At 57.6% G+C, this 19,043-nt stretch overlaps 1 protein-coding gene and 1 long non-coding RNA gene across 9 annotated transcripts in view; both read right to left on the reverse strand.

Moving 5' to 3' along the window:
• Positions 1-18,037, reverse strand: LOC127038143 (sialidase-3-like). Of its 8 annotated transcripts, none has more exons than XM_050930592.1 (4): positions 17,686-18,037; positions 11,073-11,204; positions 10,429-10,659; positions 4,247-6,597 (listed from the first exon to the last, which is right to left on the reverse strand). In XM_050930592.1, the coding sequence occupies exons 1-4, from the start codon at positions 17,818-17,820 to the stop codon at positions 5,554-5,556; spliced, it is 1,542 nt and encodes a 513-aa protein (XP_050786549.1). In that variant the 5' UTR covers positions 17,821-18,037; the 3' UTR covers positions 4,247-5,553. The 8 variants fall into 8 exon arrangements, 7 of the variants coding, with proteins under 7 accessions (XP_050786549.1, XP_050786572.1, XP_050786558.1 ...); XM_050930615.1 differs by lacking the exon at positions 17,686-18,037 and adding an exon at positions 13,198-13,816; XR_007770590.1 differs by lacking the exons at positions 4,247-6,597; positions 10,429-10,659; positions 11,073-11,204; positions 17,686-18,037 and adding exons at positions 1-715; positions 15,108-16,593; positions 17,381-17,584.
• The window catches only part of LOC127038653 (uncharacterized), a 24,266-nt gene continuing 9,469 nt past the window's right edge, over positions 4,247-19,043 (reverse strand). The window contains exon 2 of the long non-coding RNA XR_007770758.1: positions 4,247-5,180. This is a non-coding gene — a long non-coding RNA (uncharacterized LOC127038653). The remainder of the gene's footprint in view (positions 5,181-19,043) is intronic.

The raw sequence follows: 19,043 nt of genomic DNA on the forward strand, positions 1-19,043 counted from the left end.
AACTGTATTGTACACAAGGCCTTTTGTTTTAGACAGTCTCAAGCAGGGGCCTGATGCCAATGGGGTGTGGATCAGGCCCTCTCTGTGGAGCAGAATTTAAAATAGGGGCCGTGTTCTCATTTTAGGTGCGAAGTGGCTGCACATTTGTTTGTTAAACGAGACGAGGAATAAATAAAACCATCCCAGCCGACACAGACCCACGCAGAGAAAGTTCCTTACTAACGAACTGTGGCTACGTACAGATACAGGCGCCAGGGGCTGTCCATGTACATCAGGACTGGACACACCAGCACCAACCACGTGCCCCGGCCTCATCAGCAGAGAGGATTTAACGCCTTGTGACTCTAGGTAAATAGCTGTGATAGTTGCTGGGACTGACCACTGGAGGGAGACATGGTTACAGCCTCTCAGGCAGCAAATGGACAGTCAGTAGTTCGAGTTTCTAAAATGAAAGTACAGTTCAAGGTATACAAATAGCTTGTGTGTGCTGCTACCCAGCACAGGGACAGACAGTGGTGCTGGGACACTTTTTATAGTGAGGGCACTGCACCCCCCCCCTTACCCATGTCCACTCCCCCTGCCACCCCCTAGAGCTGAGGCTGGGAGCAGGGCCGTGGCTCTGGGAGGGGGGACATGGACTGGGGTAAGGGGGTTGAGGCTGGGGCCACAGCTGGGGGTGGGGGCAGAGTCCCAGGCTCAGGGCCAGGAGAGGACCCTGCATGTGGGGCCAGGAGCAGAACCATGAGACACAGGGCTGGCAGCCGGGACCCTGGGCACAGGGCCAGAAGCAGAGCCCAGCGTAAAACGTGGAGGTGCTGCCGCACCCCCTAGACCTCTAGTTCCTGCGCCTATGAATTGATGGGATTCTAACCAGACGGGGGCAGTAGTGGACATTAAGTATTTCCATTGGAAGGGCATAAGAATTTTGGCCCAGGGCCACAGCGCATCCATCCTGAGCAAACAGTTGTCTCGACTCCACAGAAATGATTACACTCAGCCATTGAGCCAGCACCTGCCCATTACTGATTTAACCAGGCACCTGGGTCAAGCAGACTCTGGGGCCAGATTCACTGACATTCTCCAGCTGTTTTGGGCTGCCGGAGACATGAAAATTGGCCAGTGGGGAATAAGTGAATCTAGCCCTTTAAATTCTGTAGTCACTCTCCTGTTGAAGCTGTTTCATGGCAAGGGACCAGCCAGGACCGGCGCTAGAGTTTTGAGCGCCCTAGGCGGACGGCAATTTGGCCGCCCCGCGCGCTGGTCCCGCGGCTCCGGTGGAGCTGCTGCAGTCGTGTCTGCGGGAGGTCCACCGGAGCCACGCGAGCAACCGACCGTCCACAGGCACGACTGTGGCAGCTCCACGGGAGCTCCCTGCTGCCCCCTCCGGACACCCTGGACTGCTGGCTGCCGCAGCGGCGCCCTGACCCAGGGTCAGTGCGCCTCCACGGCAGCCCGGGGTTTCCCTGGGCCAGGGAACCCGCGCCCCTGGGCTGCCGGCTGCCGGGGCAGTGCACTGACCCGGGGGACACCCTGGGCTGCCTGCTGCCACGGAGGCGCCCTGACCCAGGGGCACCCTGGGCTGCCGGCTGCAGCGGAGGCGCCCTGACCCGGGGGGCACCCTGGGCTGCCGGCTGCCGCGGAGGCGCCCTGACCCGGGGGGCACCCTGGACTGTGGGCTGCCGCGGAGGCGCCCTGACCCGGGGGACACCCTAGGCTGCTGGCTGCCTCCAGCAGCTCAGACTCCCTCTCTATCCCAGCAGCAGCAGCTGCTCAACCATTTAAAAAAAATTGGGAGGCGCTTTTTGGCGCCCTCCAATCTCGGCGCCCTAGGCAACCGCCTAGTCCGCCTAAATGGTTGCACCGGCCCTGGACCCGGCCAATGCAGTGAGCGATCAGTGCCATTACAGAACTGGTGTCAAGTGGCTACAAACAGAGAACCAATATAAAAGTAAGAAACAAAAGTCAATTAATCATAAAGCGGATCTAAAGGGATTTTCACAGAGCGGCAAAGATCCTGGAGGGACTGATTTCAAAATAATTGGCCTGGTTTTCATCTCGCTCACACCTGGGATTTCCATCAACTTCTAAGCAACTCTGTCATTTACACCAGAGCAAGAGAGATCAGAATCAGGCCTGCTAGCTCGCCAAGAAAGATTTGGGGCTAGATCCTAGGAATGCAGGTAGCTTTACTTGTGTGAGGAGCCCCATTGAAGTCAAGGGCACTTACTCATGCGAGTAGAGTTAAGCAAGTGGATAACTGTTTGCAGGTTCTGCCTCTGTAAGGGCTAGATATGTACTGCTTGGCTAAGTGCCGACTAAAGGGGGGGAGGAGAAATAAGGTGACTGCCTATAAATATATTACTTTTATAATACTATATATTGTATAATACTATTACTTACTGATTTTTCAGTAGCATCAAGAGGCCCTGAGATCAGAGCCCCATTTGTTGTACAGACACATGGTAAGAGCCAGGCTGTGCTCCAAGGAGCTGACAGTTTAAACAGACATGACAAAGAGTGGAAGGGGAAACTGAGGCACAGAGAAGCAAAGTGATTTGCCCAAGGTCACCCAGAAGTTCAGTAGCAGAGCCAGGAGCAGAACCCAGATCCCCCAAGTCTCAATCCAGCACCTCAGACACTACAGGGCTTTCTAGAACTATTTTCAAGAGGGAGAGCCACAGGTTAACCTGGGGTCTCTAGTACATCAGTAATATAGCAGAGATGCTGCATGGCTTGCAGGTGACATGCACAGACATGATGTGGAGTAGCATCGGCGTCTGCCTCCAAGCTGGTGCCTGCTTGCTCCCCGGGCAGAAGCAACGCTGTGGTGCTGATTTATGAAGGGAAGGATGTGTATACTCCTGGAGCAGCTTACAGAGCAAACGAAGACAGCTCACTCGCCCACACACCAGCTACACCGGGACTCGCCCAAGGAGAGAAAATATTTGAACAACTTCTCCAGCTGACACTGCAAAGAACGCTTTAAGGAAGCTGCTTGGATGGTTCCCTGAACTGAGAAATGGCCAAGATGCTAAGCTACTACTCCTGCAAACATGGGATCTTCAGTGACCATGCGTGGTCATGTCCTTAGTATCACCTTTAATAAGACAGCACCAGTGTTCCCTCTAACGTTTCCCACCCATGTGCAGAATGAATTTTCTTATGTGCACCAACATGGAGGTAAATCACCTCCATATTGGTGCACATAACAAAATTCATGTGGTGGAGGTGGGGCTGAGGGGTTCGGAGTGTAGAAGGGGGCTCAGGGCTGGGGCAGAGGGTCAGGGTGCAGGAGAGAGGGAGATGAAGGCTCCAGCTGGGGGTGTGGCTTCGGGGGTGGGGCCAGGGATGAGGTGTTTGGGCTGCAGGCTGGGTGGGGAGAGAGGACTCCCCCCAGCCCTCTCTTCTCACAGCAGCACCTGAGCTGGAGGGGGAGAAGCGCTTCTCCCCACAGCTGCAAGTCTGGACTGAGTTCAGGCTGGGGGAGCAGCACCCCTCCCTTGGCTGCGGCAAGGCTGTGGCAGTCCGGGCTGGGGCTGGGTTTGGGCTGGGTGCTCTTCCCCCGGCCGCAGCAGATCCAGGGCTGTGTTGGGGCTAGGGGAGGAGTGGCCCTTCCCCAGCTGTGGCAGGTTCCCTCAGCGCTTGTGTGGCGCTCAATAGACTGCACCACGGCCATGCAGCTCACAGGGACCTTAGGACAGCACCCTCAGCAGCATAACTTTCACAGCAGATTCCCAACCCACCCTGCCCGCACCCAGAGTAAGTTCTCTTTTGTGTCTGCATAATTCTTAATGGACGGGCCTGTATGAGAGAGAGACAAGGTCGGTGAGGGCATGTCATAGTATAATTCCCAATTCTGAACCTTAGCGTCCAAAATATGGGTACTAGCATGAATTCCCCTAAGCTTAATAACCAGCTTAGATTTGTTAAGCTGCCACCACCCAAAAATATATAGTGTTTTGGGGCACTCTGGTCCCCCCAAAAAACCTTCCCTGGGGACCCCAAGACCCAAATTCCTTGAGTCTCACAACAAAGGGGAATAAACCATTTCCCTTCCCTTCTCCCTTCCAGGTGTTCCCTCCCTGGGCTCCTGGAGAGATATAGAGATTCAAGCTCCGTGAATCTAAACAAAGGGATTCCTCCTTCTCCTTTCTTCCTCCTGCTCTCTTTCCCTTCTCCCCACCAATTCCCTGGTGTACACAGATTCAGTTCCTTTGAGCCTTAACTAGGAGAAAAAAGTCAGACAGGTCTTAAAGCAAAGCTTTTAATAAAAAGAAAGAAATAAAAAGTAAAAGTTTATCTCTGCAATTTAGATGGTAAAAAGTTACAGGGTCCGTCAGCTTATAGAAACTAGAAAGAAGCCTCCCCCCAGCAAAATACAATTTAAAATACTTCCAGCAAAGTACACAGTTGCAAATAAAGGAAAACAAATAAAAAGACTATACTGCCTTTTTACCTTTTGTACTTACAAAATTGGAATAGAAGGTTAGAGAGCCTGTAGGTACGTGTGGTCACTCTCAGAGCCCAGAGAGAACAAAGCCAAACCCCAAAAAAACCAAACAAAGGCTTCCCTCCACCGAGATTTGAAAGTATCTTGTCTCCTGATTGGTCCCCTGCTCAGGTGTTTGTTTCCCTGTTTGTTAACCCTTTACAGGTAAAAGAGACATTAACCCTTAACTATCTGTTTATGACAGGGCACATCTTTTATTGGACCAGCTTCTGTTGGTGAAAGTGACAAGCTTTTGAGCTCCACAGAGCTCTTCTTCCCCAAAGGAGAGTTAGTGGGTTACAGATCGGTGTCAGGAGACATAAAGCCAGCGTCCCTTAGAGTCTGTGATTTTGGGGGTCCAGCTTAAGTCAATAGAGACCCTGGTTTTGTGTCTCATGACAACGCTCTGTAACCCGCCAACTCTCCTCAGTCCTATGGCTGTAAAGGTGTCAGCTGCCCACCTCGTTTTGAATGGCTTCTTGCAACATGCGATAACCCCTTACGCTTCACAATCTGTCCACCTGGCATTGAGCTGTGACGCTGGGAGGAGCCTGCCCAGACCTGGCGAAGAGCTCGGTGTGTCTCTCTCCCCTCCCTTGTCTCTCTCCTATCCCGGGACCAATACGGCTACAACAACAGCACTGCAAAAACTGGGGCAAATGCCCACATTAGCACTAGCTGAATGTGCCACCTCCCCTGGGAGTCTCAGCAGAGGGACCAAGGATTGACAGGTCTGTGGAGTATGGACTGAGCAGTCCTCACTCTGGGCCACATCCTCAGTTGGTGTAACCTGTGGAGCTGATTTAACCAGCAGGCGTTTTGGCCCCTGGCAGTGGTGCACCTGGCTCAGGGTGGTGGTGCCTCAGTAGGACGGCCATGGAGAGGCTGGCACAGCTGCCTGGGCTGTGGCCAAGTTCTCAATCTCAGATGGAGTGACCCCTAGAAGTCCCGGACCCTGAACCAGAGACACCCAAAAGAAGAGGCTGATTTTGGAAGCCCAGGCCTCGTGGGGGTGAGAATCTCCGAGTGCGGGAGGGGGGAGCTTACTTCGCTGGAGGACACTGCTATCCAGATTTTAGCTTTGGAGATCCTTCAAAGCAGAAGAGCTGGAAGGCGATCTCCTCACACGCGTGATTCACCCCGCACTCAAACAGGCAGCCAAACAAGAGTGGCGCTGACGCCTCCTGGCACACAGCCAGGTCTGAGTAACCACACGGCCCTTGGTACAAGAGCCAGGGGTGCTCCCATTTCGCCTTGTTCAGTGGGGAGCGGTTGAGGTAGATGCCCAGATTGACCCGCTTGCGTTTACTCGTTGGGTGGGAATAAAGCAGCCACGACACGGTGGTTCTTTGGATGGCGGAGGGGGCGTTCTCACCGTTCAACAGGCAGGTCATCTTGGAGGCTGAAGCGTCTGGCCCTTCCGCGCCATCTGCCTCCAGAAGCCTTGTTGTTGGTGTGAAGCTCACCACACTGCCCTGGCAGCCGTGAGGCGGCTCACACAGCTTCTTGCATGAGGAGGGGCTCTCAAATGTGAGCCCCTGGTCTGTGCTGAACGCTGCTGCCCGGCACCGGCAGGGGGTGCGGGCGTTGCAGTACAGCACGGGGTCGCAGGCCTGGCATGCCACCTCAGCCACCTGGCACTCCACCGTCTTCATGCCCTCAATCAGCTCACCCTTGTGCCAGCGCTGCCCACCATCATCACTATAAAAGACCAAGGACCGGGGCTGGGTCCTCCAGGGCAGTGGCAGGCAGCAGCAGCGAGCGGTAATGTGGTAGGTATAAGCCGGAATCACCAGCCGCCCAGAGCGGAGCTGTACACCGTGCCCTGGCCCCACTGCAAACGTGGCCCAGTCCTTCAAGTCTTCCCCAATCACCTGCTCCGTCAAGTCTGTTAACGAGCTCCAGGTCTGGCCGGCGTCTCCACTGCGGACGTAGCACAGCCGGGCGGCGTTCTTCCCGGTGCGGATCTGCCATTGCTCTGAGACGTGCTGCCTCACGCAGATAAAGAACAGGAAGACAGTCTGACTCTTCCGCTCGTACACCGGGCAGGGGCTCATTGTACGGTGACCTGGTAACACTGCGCTCATCAAGGGCTCCCTGGGCCCCCACTGCAGCAGGAGACAGGGGGCGAGAACAGATAGGTCAGAGGGGTAAGCGAGTGGGGCCCACTCCTCAGTACATCACGATGACCAGCCAGCACTGCTCAGGACTGGATGGGCCACGGAGCTCACACTTTGCCTCACCACCAGGGGGCGCTGTTGGGCCCTCAGCACTTCTGAAAACTAAGCAGCTGCCAAAACAGGGATCGAAGAGCCTCATTTTAGGCTCTTGGTTCTGCCTTCCCCTAAGGGAGCACAGGCTGGGCTGCAGCAGCTCCCCTGAGGGCTGCGTTGGCTTCTGCCTTAGTGGCTTGGATCTGCTTTTTCTCCCTACGTGGCTCCAGCCAGACACAAGCTGGCTGCAATTGGAGACAAGACACGTACCAATCACGCAGTCACTAGCTCCGTGGGAAAGGGACTGTGGCAATCCCAGCCAGTTCCCCGGCCCAGCCCGGCCTCCATCTCCTGAGCTGCTCTCCTGGACGTCTACACTGCATTTGGAGTGAGCCTCCCAGCCAGGTTGGCAGTAGGGTTCCCAGAAGTCCAGTTTTCGACTGGAATGCCTGGTCGAAAAGGGACCCTAGTGGCTCCAGTCAGCAGTGCCAACTGGGCCATTAAAAATCCAGATGGTGGTGCAGCAGGGACCCAGAACTAAGGTAGGCTCCCTGCTTGCCCTAGCTCCGTGTGCCTCCTGGAAGCGCCACTGGGACCCGGCATCCCAACCCCCTGCCCCAGCCCGGAGTCCCCTTCCGCACCCAAACTCTCTCCTGGAGCCCGCACCCCCCAACACCCTGCCCTGAGCCCATCCCCTCATCCCCAGCCCCACCCCACCCCAACCCTCTGCCCCAGCCCGGTGAAAGTGAGTGAGGGTCAAGGACAGTGAGTGATGGAAGGATGGGGGATGGAGCGAGTGGGGGCGGGGCGCGGAGAAGGGGTGGGGCCTTGGTGAAGCGGTGTTTGGTTTTGTGTAATTAGAACTAGGGTGACCAGACGTCCCGATAAAATCGGGACTGTCCCATATTCAGTTGATTGTCCCACGTCCCAATGGTTGTACGGTCGGGACACCATTTGTCCTGATATTTTGGCTAGGGGCTGGAGGAGTACACTGGTGAGCCTCCCCCACCTTTTTTTCTGCTTCAGCAGCACTCCGGCTTTTTTTTTTCCTTTGGCCCTGCCCCCCCATATGTCCCGATATTTTGTCCTTGTCATCTGGTGATCCTAATTAGAACAGGGGTTCTCACAACACATTTTTTGGTGGCCTCAGAGTCCAGCCACCACCTCTCACTGGTGGCTGCACTGACATTTTTTCCTAAAATACTTAATTAACTCTAGGAAACCAATAAAAAATGCACAGATTCACCTCCAAGTCATTGTAATTTATATTTGTAAGGTTTTTTGGCAGACTCAGTACAGAAAATAATGCTCCCCTCCCCGCTATCCAGGACTTAATGGGTCCTGGGGCTTGCTGTGAAAAGTGCTATTTGTATATTTGTTAATATCACAGCACACTTTAGCTGCCTGGGAGGCTATGAAAAGTGATAAGTGATATTAACAAACATACAAGTATCACTTTTCAGGGATAGCTAGGAAGTCTGCTGTGAAAAGTGATACTTGCGTGTTTGTTAACATCATTTTTCTCGGCAAGCCCCAGGACCCATTAAGCCCTGGATGCGGGGGCAAAGGGGAAGCAGCAGAGGCCAGAGGTGATAGTGGGATGGATGCGGAGACGAGGGAGGCAGCGGGGGCCCAAGGCAATGGGGTGATACAGGGCCATAGGAGGCAGTAGAGGCCAGAGGCAATGGGGATGAGTGATGATCCCCACGGTCGCGTGGTCCAGACCAAGGCCTGGTGTCTGCTGTCATGTGGCCAGGGCCGGGGCTCAGTGCCCGAAGCCAGAACTTGGAGCTGGGGACAGGAACCATGCGGCTGAAAGCCAGGGATCGGAGTCCGCTGCTGTGCAGCCAGACCTGTGGGTCAACACCCAGGGCCAGGGTCTGCCGCCGCACAGCCAGAGTTCAGAGCTGGGTGCCAGAGCCCAGGGGTGTGTGGCTGGGGCCAGGAGTCAGCGCCTGCTGCTGCATGGCTGGAGCCAGCGTTTGCTGTTGCGTGGCCAGGGGTCGGCATCTGGGGCCAGCTCCCGCCACCACGTGGCAGGAGCCCGGGAACAGACTGTGGGTCGGCACCTGCTGCCGTGCAGCTGGGGCAGGGGATCTGCACCAGGCGCTGGGGCTGCGTGGCTGGAGCCCAGGGCCAACACCCGACACTGCACGGTGGAACTGGGGGCCAGAGGCTGACTGAAGCCCTTCAGTGGGAATCGGGGATCAGCATCTGCTGCCCAGTGGCCAGAGCCAGAGGTTGGTGCCCAAAGCCCTGCAGTTGGAGCCCACGGCTCTGAGACTGGGGCTGGAGGCCAGCGCCTGCTGGCACGCAGCTGGAACCAGGGGCCAGAGGCTGACACCCCGCAGCTGGAAGGCAGGGCCACGTGGCCAGAGCGAGGGAGTCAGTACCTGCTGCCCCATGGTTGGAGCCAGGTTCCTGAGGTCCCACTGCTGGAGCCTGCTGCCCAAGCCCCCTCCCCACAATGTGGGTCAAGAACTCACCTTGCTCCTGCAAGGTTGTGCAGTGGTGCAGAGTGGCACATCCAGGAGCAACAAGGAGGGAGTGGGAGGGGACAATGGTTTGCCATTCCCCCCCCCCCCCCCCGCTACCCCCATCGCCACCCAGGAGGCTGTCGTGGCCGCATTAGAGAAACGTTGGATTAGAAAGCTGGCAACCCTAGCGGGGTAGCCGGGCTCACGCGAGCGGTGTAGACAGCGCTCTGAAGTTGTGGCTGGGGCTGGAGCTCGGGCTCTGAAGTTTAGGGGGTGAGGGTTGGGGTTGACTTCAGTCTGAGCTGCAACTTCCAAGTGCTGTCTACACACCTATCTCCAGAGCAGCAACATTTCTCACTCAGAAGCGCCTCGGCAATGAGATCAGGGCCTGTTTTCATGGAGGTTTGAATCAGACTCTGAATTCACTGCTCTACTCAGGCAAAAGCCGGCGGGAATAAAGAAGGCTCGCACCCTGCCCTGGGAGGGAACAGCTTTCAGCATTCGAGAGATCAGCTGGGACGGGAACGAAGCGCCTAGGTGAGGATCCTCCACCTAGAACGCCCTGCCCCAGCCCAAGACATAGTGGGGTCCTTAGCAGAGACAGACCGATTGTCGGTGTGGGGGTGGTGGTCCAGCACCAATGGGTGGGCACATGCGGTTGGTGCTTAATAAATCATTAATAATCATCTAGCCAAATGGAGGAGGAGAGAAAAAAGGCTCTTGTAGCCACTGGGACTTCCAGGAATAAAAGGGACCCAGGAGCCCCCCCCCGGGTCTATCGTTAAGAGCTGATGATGCGCTGAGCCCTGTGCAAGACATATCCAGATGTGAAAAGTCTCTGCCCCAGAAAGCTTGTAAGCTAGACACAGGGGCAAAGATGGAGCAGGGGATTCCCTAAAGGGAGTTAACAGATTGCTATGGGCAGGGGAGGAGAGTTGATGAGGGCTTGTGGATGGAGCCCTCCCCTGTCGTATTCCTTAGGGGTGCGATCCCGCAAGATGCTGAGCAGCCTAAACTCCCTCTGTACTTCAAAAGGCAGGTAAAGGCCCCCGGCCCCTCATCGGAGCGCTCTACCCCACGCAGGAGCCAGCCCTGCACCAGTATCATTAGCTACTGGGGGGTGAATAGCCTGGAGTGCAGGTATCCAGGGAGAGGCAGAACCCTGGGAAGTGCTAATGCTAGGACACCTTGGGCAGAGAGCGGGCAGCAAGCAAGGGGCTCTGCAGGGAAACAATGCACAGGGAATTACCTCGACCGAAGTCTCTGTCTTCCGACCTCGTCTCAGCACCAGGTACTCAGCGTCCTCGTCCCTGGCAGAGGAGCGCTTTTCCGCGAATGCCAGGAGCGTGTCTGGGGGGATATACAGCAGTGCGGGGATCCGGTAGGTGACCCCACTCTGCAGATCCTGGTGGAAGAGAGTCGCCTTCCCAGAGCTCATCGACGCCTTGATCATGATGTCTCGACGTACCAGAAACCTCAGCTGGCAGAGAAAAGGGATCAAGAGGGTTAAAACAATAGGAGCTATGGAGCTTCCCTCAGCCACAGAGCTGCACCCACCTGCTCAGACAGGAAACACACTGGGCTCCTTCTTTCCCCATCTCTGCCATAGACTCACTGCACCAGGCAACCAGCTCAGGGACCAATGCTGCAAGGGGCTCAGTGCAGACTTAGCTCCTCCTGATTTCAATGAGAGCAGGATCCAGTCCTGATCAGCAGGGGTGGGGGCTAGGACACTGAGTTAGGGCCAAATTCTGCTCAGTTACGCCAGAGTAATTTCTGGCTCTGGGTTTACACCAGCGTCACAGAGATCAGAACCCGGTCCCCTCTGTCTCCAAGGGACAAACAGGGGCTTCCTCCAAGCCCAGACTTTCCCAGCCCAGGGCAGCAATTTACTGTCAGCTGGTGCCTGTCCTGCCGGAGGGGATCCCCGCAGTTCTGTCTCCAGTGCAGACCGGCTCTGGCCTCTCCCTCCTGGCCCGGCTTTCTGCTCTTCCAGCGGGAACGGGGCAAACTAGGCCGGGGAGCCTAGAAACAGTAAGAGAAGTGAAAGGAGAAGCTCTAACCCTGGCAGGGATTCAAGCCCTCGTGAGCCGAGCCGAGCCGAGCCGACCTCACCCCACCGGTCCGCCCCTCCTCCACGCAGACGCGCTACAGCGCCCCACCCCCAAAGCGGCCTCCGCGCCGCCCCCTGGCAGGGCGAGTCCCTCAACAGAGCTGCCCCCCCGCCAACCCCCACTGCACCGAGTCCCCCCCACCGCCATCAGACCTGCCCCCTGCCAACCCCACTGCACGGAATCCCCCCCACCGCCATCAGACCTGCCCCCCCACCAACCCCCACTGCACCGAATCCCCCCCACCGCCATCAGACCTGCCCCCCCACCAACCCCCACTGCACCGAGTCCCCCCCCCACCGCCATCAGACCTGCCCCCCCGCCAACCCCCACTGCACCGAATCCCCCCGTCTCCATCCGACCTGCCCCCCGCCAACCCCCACTGCACCGAATCCCCCCGTCCCCATCCGACCTGCCCCCCGCCAACCTCCACTGCACGGAATCCCCCCGTCCCCATCCGACCTGCCCCTCGCCAACCCCCACTGCACCGAATCCCCCTGTCCCCATCCGACCTGCCCCCCCGCCAACCCCCACGGCACCGAATCCCCCCCACCGCCATCAGACCTGCCCCCCTGCCAACCCCCACTGCACCGAATCCCCCCGTCCCCATCCGACCTGCCCCCTGCCAACCTCCACTGCACGGAATCCCCCCGTCCCCATCCGACCTGCCCCCTGCCAACCTCCACTGCACGGAATCCCCCCGTCCCCATCCGACCTGCCCCCCCACAAACCCCCACTGCACCGAATCCCCCCCACCGCCATCAGACCTGCCCCCCCACCAACCCCCACTGCACCGAATCCCCCTCCACCGCCATCAGATCTGCCCCCCCACCAACCCCCACTGCACCGAATCCCCCCCCACCGCCATCAGACCTGCCCCCCCACCAACCCCCACTGCACCAAATCCCCCCCCACCGCCATCAGACCTGCCCCCCCACCAACCCCCACTGCACCGAGTCCCCCCCACCGCCATCAGACCTGCCCCCCCGCCAACCCCCACTGCACCGAATCCCCCCGTCCCCATCCGACCTGCCCCCCGCCAACCCCCACTGCACGGAATCCCCCCCCACCGCCATCAGACCTGCCCCCCCGCCAACCCCCTCTGCACCGAATCCCCCCGTCCCCATCCGACCTGCCCCCCCACCAACCCCCACTGCACCGAATCCCCCCCACCGCCATCAGACCTGCCCCCCCTGCCAACCCCCACTGCACCGAATCCCCCCCCACCGCCATCAGACCTGCCCCCCCTGCCAACCCCCACTGCACCGAATCCCCCCCACCGCCATCCGACCTGCCCCCCCACAAACCCCCACTGCACCGAATCCCCCCCACCGCCATCAGACCTGCCCCCCCTGCCAACCCCCACTGCACCGAATCCCCCCCACCGCCATCCGACCTGCCCCCCCTGCCAACCCCCACTGCACCGAATCCCCCCCACCGCCATCCGACCTGCCCCCCCACAAACCCCCACTGCACCGAATCCCCCCCAGCGCCATCAGACCTGCCCCCCCACCAACCCCCACTGCACCGAATCCCCCCGTCCCCATCCGACCTGCCCCCCCGCCAACCCCCACTGCACCGAATCCCCCCCACCGCCATCAGACCTGCCCCCCTGCCAACCCCCACTGCACCGAATCCCCCCGTCCCCATCCGACCTGCCCCCCTGCCAACCCTCACTGCACGGAATCCCCCCCACCGCCATCAGACCTGCCCCCCCTGCCAACCCCCACTGCACCGAATCCCCCCGTCCCCATCCGACCTGCCCCCCTGCCAACCCCCACTGCACCGAATCCCCCCCACCGCCATCAGACCTGCGCCCCACCTCCCACTGCACCGAGTCCCCCCAGCCCCCATCCGACCTGCCCCCCACCTCCCACTGCACCGAGTCCCCCCCGTCCCTATCAGACCTGCCCCCGGCGCCGACTCGACTCCGCGGGGCTCGGGCACCGCGAGCAGCAGGACCCGCTCCCTGCCTCTCCCCGGCTCCCTCCTCCCGCGGCCGGTGTGCAGCTGAATCGCTTCCCCCGGCACCGGAGGTAAATCCTAAGTCGACGGCGGAACGGGGCTGCTCTCGCTAACTGCCCAGATCCTGGCTGGGGTAAAGGCCCGTGAACCCCGCAGTCCCTGGGGTGACCCCGGGGGCCCTGGACCAGCCCTCGGGCTCAGTCTTTCTGCCCAGCGAGCCCCAGCCAGGGTCCCAGGCCAGCAGGGACCATTGTGATCATGGACTGTGGCCTCCTGCATCGGCCGGTTACCCTCCCTAGTCGATATTTCCAGCTCTCACAGTGCTTCACAGCAGGGGCAAATCTCCTGGCCCTTCCCCGGGAGATCCATGGGAAAACTGGAGCTCGGAGCAGGGCCATGACCTGGCCCAGGTCTGGCAGTGAGTCAGGGGCAGAGCCCGGACTAGAACTCAGTTCTGGGGCTTATGCTCTAACCATTAGGCCAGGCGGTTCCCAATACCCTGTGCTGAATTTTCGCTGCAAGCGCTTTGCCTCTCAGCTGCACAGAGAAAGCCCCAGCGCTGCTCTGCCCCACACCGGTAGGTCACTACTTCTCTCTGCCTTGTTATCCTGTAGCACCTCTCATTTCCACCAGTCAGTCCCTTCCTGATTCCCTGCATGCGGCAGTCTTGCTTCACCACCTAGTGGAGCTTCTCCATTTTGAAGCAGGTGGAGGAGAGGAAGGTGATAGGGAACAGTCAACATGGATTCACCAAGGGCAATTCATGCCTGACCAATCTGACTGCCTTCTATGATGAGATAACTGGCTCTGTGGATATTGGGAAAGCAGGATATTGGGAAATTGGATGAGGTTCAACAAGGACAAGTGCAGAGTCCTGCTGTGATGGGTTCAGTCACAGAGACCCCCTTGGGACTGTCACCTGACATACTGGAATTACCTTTGAGCCTGTTTTTCCTGCCATCTTGGGACTCCAGAACCCTGCCTTGTTGAGCCAGACACGCTAGCCTGCTGTAGGTATGGTCCACACCGCCAAAGCCAGGCTTTAACCAAAAACTGCTCAACAGGTCACCTATCTCCAGCACCCAGACACCCAGTTCCCAATGGGATCCAGACCACAAATAAATCTGTTTTACTCTGTATAAAGCTTATGCAGGGTAAACTCACAAATTGTCCACCCTCTATAACACTGATAGAGAGAGATGCACAGCTGTTTTCTCCTTCAGGTATTAATCACTTACTCTGGGTTTACTAATAAACAAAAGTGATTTTATTAAGTATAAGAAGTAGGATTTAAGTGGTTCCAAGTAATAACAGACAGAACAAAGTAAGTTACCAAGCAAAATAAAACAAAACACGCAAGTCTAAACCTAACACATTAAGAAACTGATTAAAAGTAAATCTCACCATCAGAAATGTTCCAATAAGCTTCTTTCACAGACTAGACTCCTTTCTAGTCTGGACCCAGTCCCTTCCCCTGGTACAGTCCTTGTCAGTTCCAGCAGACATCTTAGATGGAAAGCCAGGATGTTCTCATGACTGGAAGCTCCCTTTGTTCTGTTCCACCCCTTTTATATCTTTGGTACAAGGTGAGAATCCTTTGTCTTTCTCTAGATTCCCACCCCTCCTTCTAAATGAAAAGGCATCAGGTTTAAGATGGATTCCAGTATCATTTTTATAGTGTGGATACTGCACCCCCCTTACCCATGTCTGCTCCCCCTCCGCCCCCTAGAGGTGAGGCTGGGAGCAGGGCCGTGGCTCTGGGAGGGGGGACATGGACAAAGGTAAGGAGGCCGAGGCTGGGGCCACAGGTGGGGGTGGGGGCAGAGTCCCAGGCTCAGGGCCAGGAGAGGACCCGCATGTGGGGCTGGGAGCAGAGCCACAAGGCACGGGGCTGGCAGCTGGGATCCTGGGCACACGTAAAACCTGGGGTTGCTGCAGCACCCCCCAGATTCCTAGTTCCTGTGCCTATGAGTTGATGTGATTCTAACCACCTGGGGGCAGTGGTGGACATTAAGCATTTCGATTGGAAGGACATAAGTATTTTAGCAAAGGGCCATAGCACCTCCACCCTGACAAAACAGTTGTCACGACTCCACAGAATGATTACACTCATTCCTCGGGCTGTAGTTTGCCCACCCGTGCTCTAGGAAGTCCCGGACCCTGAACCAGAGACACCCAAAAGAAGAGACTGTTTTTGGAAGCCCAGGCCTCAAGGGGGTGGGGATCTTCGGGTGGGGGGTGCGCCTCACTTACTCCTCCAGAGGACACCGCTAGTCAGATTTTTGCTTTGATTCAGGTTTCTCCAAGGAGCTTTGGAGATCCTCAAAGCAGAAGAGCTGGAAGGCGATCTCCTCACACGCATGATTCACCCCGCACTCAAACAGGCAGCCAAACAAGAGCGGTGCTGACACCTCCTGTAACAGGGCCAGGTCTGAGTAACCACACGGCCCTTTGTACAGGAGCCAGGGGTGCTCCCACTTGGCCTCGTTCAATGGGGAGCGGTTGAGGTAGATGCCCAGATTGACCCGCTTGCATTTATCCATTGGGTGGGAGTAAAGTAGCCACGACACGGTGCTTCTGCGGATGGTGGCAGGGGTGTTCTCACCGTTCAACAGGCAGGTCGTCTGGTGGGCCGGGGCATCTGGCTCTTCTGTGTCATCCACCTCCAGAAGCCCTGTTGTTGGTGTGAAGCTCACCACACTACCCTGGCAGCCGTGAGGCGGCTCACACAGCTTCTTGCATGAGGAGGGGCTCTCAAATGTGAGCCCCTGGTCTGTGCTGAACGCTGCTGCCCGGCACCGGCAGGGGGTGCGGGCATTGCAGTACAGCACGGGGTCGTAGGCCTGGCATGCCACCTCAGCCACCTGGCACTCCACCGTCTTCATGCCCTCAATCAGCTCACCCTTGTGCCAGCGCTGCCCGCCGTCATCACTATAAAAGACCAAGGACCGGGGTTGGGTCCCCCAGGGCAGCGACAGGCGGCAGCAGCGAGCTGTAATGTGGTAGGTATAAGCCGGGATCACCAGTCGCCCGGAGCTGAGCTGCACCCCGTGCCCTGGCCCCACTGCAAACGTGGCCCAGTCTTTCAAGTCTTCCCCAATCACCTGCATCGTCAAGTCTGTTAACGAGCTCCAGGTCTGGCCGGCGTCTCCACTCCAGACGTAGCACAGCCGGGCGGCGTTCTGCCCGGTCCAGATCTGCCATTGCTCTGAGACGTGCTGCCTCACGCAGATAAAGAACAGGAAGACAGTCTGACTCTTCTGCTCGTACACCGGGCAGGGGTTCATCGTGCGGTGACCCGGTAACACTGCGCTCATCAAGGGCTCCCTGGGCCCCCACTGCAGCAGGAGACAGGGGGCGAGAACAGGTAGGTCAGAGGGGTAAGTGAGCAGTACATCACGATGACCATCCCATATGGCCACCTCAGGGCTGGATGGGCCACGGAGCTCACACTTTGCCCCACGACCAGGGGGCGCTGTTGGGCCCTTATCACTTCTGAAAACTAAGCAGCTGCCAAAACAGGGATTGAAGAGCCTCATTTTAGGCTCTTGGTTTTGCCTTCCCGTAAGGGAGCACGGGCTGGGCTGCAGCGGCTCCCTTGAGGGCTGCGCTGGCTTCTGCTTTAGTGGCTTGGCTCTGCTTTTCCTCCCTACGTAGCTCCAGCCAGACACAAGCTGGCTGCAATTAGAGACAAGACACGTACCAATCACACAGTCGCTAGCTCTGTGGGAGACTGTGGCAATCCCAGCCAGTTCCCCGGCGCGGCCCGGCTTCCGTCTCCTGGGCGTCTACACTGCATTTGGAGTGAGCCTCCCAGCCAGGTCGGCAGTAGGGTTGCCAGGTGTTCTCCCCCGTCATAGTCCTTAGGGGTGCGATCCTGCAAGGTGCTGAGCAGCCTCAGCTCCCTCTGGACTTCAAAAGGCCCCCGGCCCCTCATCGAAGCACTCTGCCCGGCACAGGAGCCAGCCCTGCACCAGTATCATTAGCTACTGGGGGGTGAATAGCCTGGAGTGCAGGTATCCAGGGAGAGGCAGAACCCTGGGAAGTGCTAATGCTAGGACACCTTGGGCAGAGAGCGGGCAGCAAGCAAGGGGCTCTGCAGGGAAACAATGCACAGGGAATTACCTCGACTGAAGTCTCTGTCTTCCAACCTCGTCTCAGCACCAGGTACTCAGCGTCCTCGTCCCTGGCAGAGGAGCGCTTCTCCGCGAACGCCAGGAGCGTGTCTGGGGGGATATACAGCAGTGCGGGGACCCGATAGGTGACCCCACTCTGCAGATCCTGGTGGAAGAGAGTCGCCTTCCCAGAGCTCATCGACGCCTTGATCATGTCTCGACGTACCAGAAACAACAGCTGGCAGAGAAAAGGGATCAAGGGGGTTAAAACAATATGAGCTACGGAGCTTCCCTCAGCCACAGAGCTGCACCCACCTGCTCAGACAGGAAACACACTGGGCTCCTCAGACAGAAGAAGCAATAAGCCTGAGCTGTAAAGGCAGGAGTGCATGCTCTGCGTGCTGCAGAGCTCACCCATACATGGTTACAGCCACCTCCAGCTAGGCACATCCTTATTTCAGTTTCCTTTTGCTGCTATTTCTTTTGCTCCCAAGTCCCCAAAATGGACTTTGTCTCCTCTGTGCTCTGACGCTGCCCAGAGTTTCCTGCACACTTCAAAGGGAGATGGGGCAGTTTAAGCCCCACATTGAGCTTTTGTAGATAACGCTGGAAGAAATGCGATCACGACATTTTTAATTAGTGTCAGTGAAAAACTTCGGCCTCTCTTTCAAACAACTCCATGGGGGGAGGGAGTGCAGAGCCAGGAAGTGAAAGGAACAGAAAGAGAAACCTCAAGGGTTCAACCTAGATTAGAAGAGGGACATTTTACCTTTGTTAAAACAAGAACAAACACTGGCCACAGTAAAATGTGGATGAAGGCAGGATGGCCCTGTGGTTGAGCCACAAGTCAGGAGATCTGGCTTCTTTCCCCACCTCTGCCATAGACTCACTGCACCAGGCAACCAGCTCAGGGACCAATGCTGCAAGAGGCTCAGTGCAGACTTAGCTCCTGCTGATTTCAATGAGAGCAGGATCCAGTCCTGATCAGCACAGGGTGGGGGCTAGGACACTGAGTTAGCCAAATTCTGCTCAGTTACGCCAGGGTAATTTCTGGCTCTGGGTTTACACCAGCGTCACAGAGATCAGAACCCGGCCCCTGCTGTCTCCAAGTGACATGGGATTCTTCTGTCCTAAGTGCAGGACTCTGTACTTGTCCTTGTTGAACCTCATCAGATTTCTTTTGGCCCAATCCTCTGGCATTTGCAGTGGCTCGGTGCAATGGGGGATGGCAGGGGCAGGTCTGATGCGGGAGACTCAACGCAATGGGGGGCTGGTCTGACAGGGGTGGGGAGACTTGGCTCATTGAGGGGTGGGGCCAGGAGTCCCCTCACCCCCATCAGACCTGCCCCAGACACCGCTCACTGCAGACTCTGCTCCGCACTCATGGCTCCGTGGGGCTCGGGCACTGCAAGGCGCAGGGAGCAGCAGGACTCACTCCCTTCCTGTCTCCAGTTGTCTCCTGCGGCCAGTGTGCAGCTAAATCGCTTGCCCTGGCACCAGAGGTAAACCCTAAGCTGCCAGGGGAATCAGGCTGCTCTCGTTAACTGCCCAGATCCTGGCTGGTGTAAAGCCCTGTGAACTCCACAGTCCCTGGGGTCATAGGCGCCGACTCCGTGAGTGCTCCGGGGCTGAAGCACCTACAGGGAAAAATTGGTGGGTGCTCTGCACCCACC

Source organism: Gopherus flavomarginatus, chromosome 1, assembly GCF_025201925.1.
Source record: "Gopherus flavomarginatus isolate rGopFla2 chromosome 1, rGopFla2.mat.asm, whole genome shotgun sequence".
NCBI lineage: Eukaryota > Metazoa > Chordata > Testudines > Testudinidae > Gopherus > Gopherus flavomarginatus.

Bases quoted from the DNA above. Each gene is read 5' to 3' on its own strand.
- LOC127038143 (XM_050930592.1), bottom strand. From the start codon at position 17,820: ATGTGCCTAGCTGGAGGTGGCTGTAACCATGTATGGGTGAGCTCTGCA. The intron at 11,205-17,685 runs GTGGGTGCAGCT...TACTGTTTCTAG, and splicing joins TGTGTTTCCTGTCTGAGCAG to GCTCCCCGGCCTAGTTTGCC. The intron at 10,660-11,072 runs GTAAATTGCTGC...TTTCTCTGCCAG, and splicing joins AGGACAGGCACCAGCTGACA to CTGAGGTTTCTGGTACGTCG.